The following is a 4,097-nucleotide window of genomic DNA, read 5'->3' on the forward strand; positions in this document are numbered from 1 at the left end:
CACACTCCCTAGAGCGCAGCAGTGCACCACACTCCCTAGAGCGCAGCAGGGCACCACACTCCCTAGAGCGCAGCAGGGCACCACACTCCCTAGAGTGCAGCAGGGCACCACACTCCCTAGAGCGCAGCAGGGACCACACTGCCTTTGGCCTGAAGTGTTGCAGACAACTCCTACCCAAGCCAGGGCACTGGCAGTTACCGGAGGACATGGGCTCCATGACTCGGTCTTCTTTTATTTACCCAGTGTGTCGGAAATCAAGTCACAGTTGATGAATCAAAAGCGGTGAATTTTTAGCAAATGCAATTTCCATTTTTTAAAACTCTTTAAAGTAGAGCAATGATCTCAGTTGTTGATTAAAAGCAACGGAAGAAAAGTGAAACTTAAAAAGTAACTACCAATATTAGAAGCACACCAAAAAAACAAAACAAACCAACACAATTTATCCTTTATAAGTTTAGCTTAAATATGGTACAAAATATTTCTGTTACATATCTTATGGAGACATGAATAGACTTACCTCTTATATTCATTAATATGCATTCACATGTGCAAACCAATATAACTGCAATCCATTTGACATAATATAATTAGCATACCTCTTTAACCTATCACAATATAGTCCTTTCACGACACCAACCTGGTTTGAATACCATTATTTTGTTACCTTAACAATACTGTACAGTGGCATTATGTAAACCTAGTGCCAGGTGGGCAACATTTTCAACCAGCTCAGCCTCTGCTTAAAGTTTGCATATTCCTATGGGCTCAGCCTCTTGGCAAATTTAGTGTTGTCATCTCTCCAATGGTAAAAGCAAACTCACTGCTGAAGATCTTCCATTTCCACCGGTCTGAGTCATGATGGTTTTTGTCCCCATCAGCTGTACTAGAATCTGGCATCATTATAAACCCAGAAAGGGACCTTTCTCTACTCCTAACCTTTAATCAGTAACTCCTACCTCCACAGAGAAGATGCCAGAACGAATTCTATTACATGTCCTACAACAGTGAATCTCAGTGCAAAGTTGGTGTTGATTTTAACCTCCTGGTCAATCAACTATAACAGATCCCCCTTCCAGTGTGCCTGTGTTCCCACTAGTCCAGCGTCAAATTTAATGCTTTCGAAATAAAAGCCTTGGTTTAGAAAAGACCAAAGCAGGAGCTTTTTCAAATGATAAATTGGTGAAATCTGTCCCTTCAGCCTCTATTGTATTTATTCTCTTGGGCGGATAGCAGATGAATCTGAACAGCCAGGTTTTATCCTGAAAAGTTTGCCCTCTCGGTGATGAAACCTACCTGAATGTTTTTTTCACAGTCTGTTTGCTGGTGAAGGGACAGCTCACTTTCCAGGACAAACTTCTTGCCACATTTATCACAAATCTGCATGCGCCTATGAGTAACGTTCATGTGCTTCTCCAGGTACCAGCGAGTGTTAAATACCCTGGGGCATTTCTCACAGGTCAGAGTCTCTTTCTCTTCACACTTAGCTTTCTGGACTGGTGCTTTGGGCTCCTTTGTGGCCCGCTTCTTACGCTTAGGTGGCTCTACACTCTTCCTACGACCTCTTGTAGTTCTGGGAGTAGGGGAAGTGGTAGCTGCGGCAACAGAGGCAGCTCTCCTGGTTCTCCTTTGTGTAACGCTGACTTTCTCTACTATCTTCTCCTTTTTCTTCTGCTTTTCATTCTCTCCATAGTCATTGCTGTCATCTGTGGCCTCTTCCTCACTCTCTTCCTCTTCCTCCTCACTGCTTGTCTTAAGAACAGGAGTCTCTTTGGACTGAGAAGAGACACCCTTTTCCCCTTTAGATACATTTAATGTTTGATTATTAAGGTTTACCTCCACTATGATCTGCTCCCTTTTGTAAGAGACTTCTTCCTCTTCCTCTTCTGTGTCATCAGAATTCTCCCGGTCCTCCTTAACAGCATGCACGTCAGACACTGCTCTTGTCTCCCTGAAATATGGCTGTTCTTCTGTTTCATGGAGATGTGGCTTGCTCATCTTGGTGTCCACCAACACAGAATAAGGACTTCCTGACTCCCTTTTGTACACTTTGGTGGACAGGTCAAGTTCTTGGTTGGCACCATGATAAAAGGAAGATGGCACTTGACCACGATGGCTATCTTCTTGTGCCATTCCTGCTACATGCACAGCACAGTTTTCAACCAGTTCCTGACAAGAACTGGCTGTGTGGCTCATTGGTAAGTGGCCTAATATATTAAGCAGTTCAGACTATAAAGAAAATAGCTTTAAAACAAGGTAATTATTAAGACTCAAATCTTTTTTCATCCACAAAGAATCACTCAAATGAAAAAAAGATATTCCTGGAAATTGTGTGCAATTCTTCCAGTGTTGCAGCACCAAAGCATGAGTCAAAAAGGTTTGGTATTACGGCAAGAGCAGAGCACTAGTGATTTTTCTTCTGAAGAGAGCTGCAAGGGACTTGGAAGCATCTTATCTACAAAGAAAAGCAAAGAGGAAAAAACATCAGATAACACCACTATTTCCTTTTTATAGCATGAATTTAAATCACCAGAAACATAGCTTAAATAATAATAATTATTAAATATTATTATTATTATTTAGAGATGGAGTCTCACTCTCACCCAGGCTGGAGTGCAGTAGTGCAGTCTTGGTTTACTGCAACCTCTGCTGCCCGGGTTCAAGCGATTTCCCTGCCTTAGCCTCCTCAGTAGCTGGGATTACAGGCAGCTGCCACCACGCTGGGCTAATTTTTGTATTTTTAGTACAGACAGGGTTTCGCCATCTTGGCCAGGCTGGTCTTGAACTCCTGACCTTGTGATCCACCCACCTCGGGCTCCCAAAGTGCTGGGATTACAAGCATGAACCACCACACCCGGCCAAAATTATTAAACTCTTTACATACACAATGCTTTTAACTGCTTAAATGTTTCAGTATGGGCCATTATTTTGATTATAGGAATTCATAAACATTTTCTGTTAGACTATACATTTTACAACAGCAAAAGCCACATCTGTCCAGTTCACTGAGATATCCTCAGAGCTTAGCACAGTATCTAGCATACAGTATATATTTGATGAATAAAATAATACTGCACAGCATTCATTTTCCTGGATACTACAAAATATGCTGATATGGCAAAACATATGGTCTCTATCCACAAGACCTTTACAGTCTAGTTTACAAAGTGTTGGGCATGAAACACACAACACCTTTATATTGGCTGACTTTCTTTCAACATCAATCACATGTCCACCACAGTGAGAGCTCGCAGAACAAAGGTGGTAGTGGGGTAAGCACTGTGGTCCCTGGAAATAAAATAGTTAATTGACATAACTATAGAAGAGAAGAAAAATGTCCTTGGCCTTAAATAATTTATAATCTAGGTTTAAATATAATTGTTTTCAGGTTTATTGGAGTAATTTCAAAGTTGCCAAATATTTTAACATTTGTTCTGTGCATAGCTCACTACACCCACTCAGTAAGTGGGTGATTTTTTTATGTGTCAGTTGCACAGGAGTCTAAATTCTAAGAAACCATACCCATCAGGTTGATATGGTTCCAAGAAAAATAAAACCATCCAATATTAATTTTTAGAAAGCTTAGCAGGGCATATAATTTGCTTAGTGACATACTCACATTGCTGTTTAGCCAACCCACCTATCCTCTGAGTCGTATGAATATTACTGTAAACAATAATTGACAAAAGGAAGGAAATTAGTATTTATTAAATGCCTGCTATGGACATAGGCACTATAATAGGTTTTATTGTTCATTATTTAATACCCACCACAAAACTGTGGGGTTGATTTCCTTTTTAATACAGGGTCTCGGGCCAGGTGCTGTGGCTCACGCCTGTAATCCCGGCACTTTGGGAGGCCAAGGTAGTCGGATCACGAGGTCAGGAGATCAAGACCATCCTGGTCAACATGGTGAAACCCCGTTTCCACTGAAAATCCAAAAATTAGCTGAGCATAGCGGCGCGTGCCTGTAATCCCAGCTACTCAGGAGGCTGAGGCAGGAGAATCGCTCGAACCTGGGAGGTGGAGATTCTAGTGAGCCGAGATCACGCCACTGCACTCCAGCCTGGCAACAGAGCTAGATTCCATCTCGTGGGGTG

General features: G+C 41.9%; 1 protein-coding gene across 1 annotated transcript in view; it reads right to left on the reverse strand.

Annotated features, from left to right (window-relative positions):
* Nucleotides 1-4,097, reverse strand: part of ZNF652 (zinc finger protein 652) — a 26,572-nt gene that overhangs the window by 19,091 nt on the left and 3,384 nt on the right. Inside the window, exon 2 of the mRNA XM_011959911.1 lies at nucleotides 1,294-2,452. Within this exon, the coding sequence (XP_011815301.1) occupies nucleotides 1,294-2,193 (900 nt within the window). The 5' untranslated portion in view covers nucleotides 2,194-2,452. The remainder of the gene's footprint in view (nucleotides 1-1,293; nucleotides 2,453-4,097) is intronic.

Source organism: Colobus angolensis, unplaced genomic scaffold, assembly GCF_000951035.1.
Source record: "Colobus angolensis palliatus isolate OR3802 unplaced genomic scaffold, Cang.pa_1.0 Scaffold50, whole genome shotgun sequence".
Lineage (NCBI taxonomy): Eukaryota > Metazoa > Chordata > Mammalia > Primates > Cercopithecidae > Colobus > Colobus angolensis.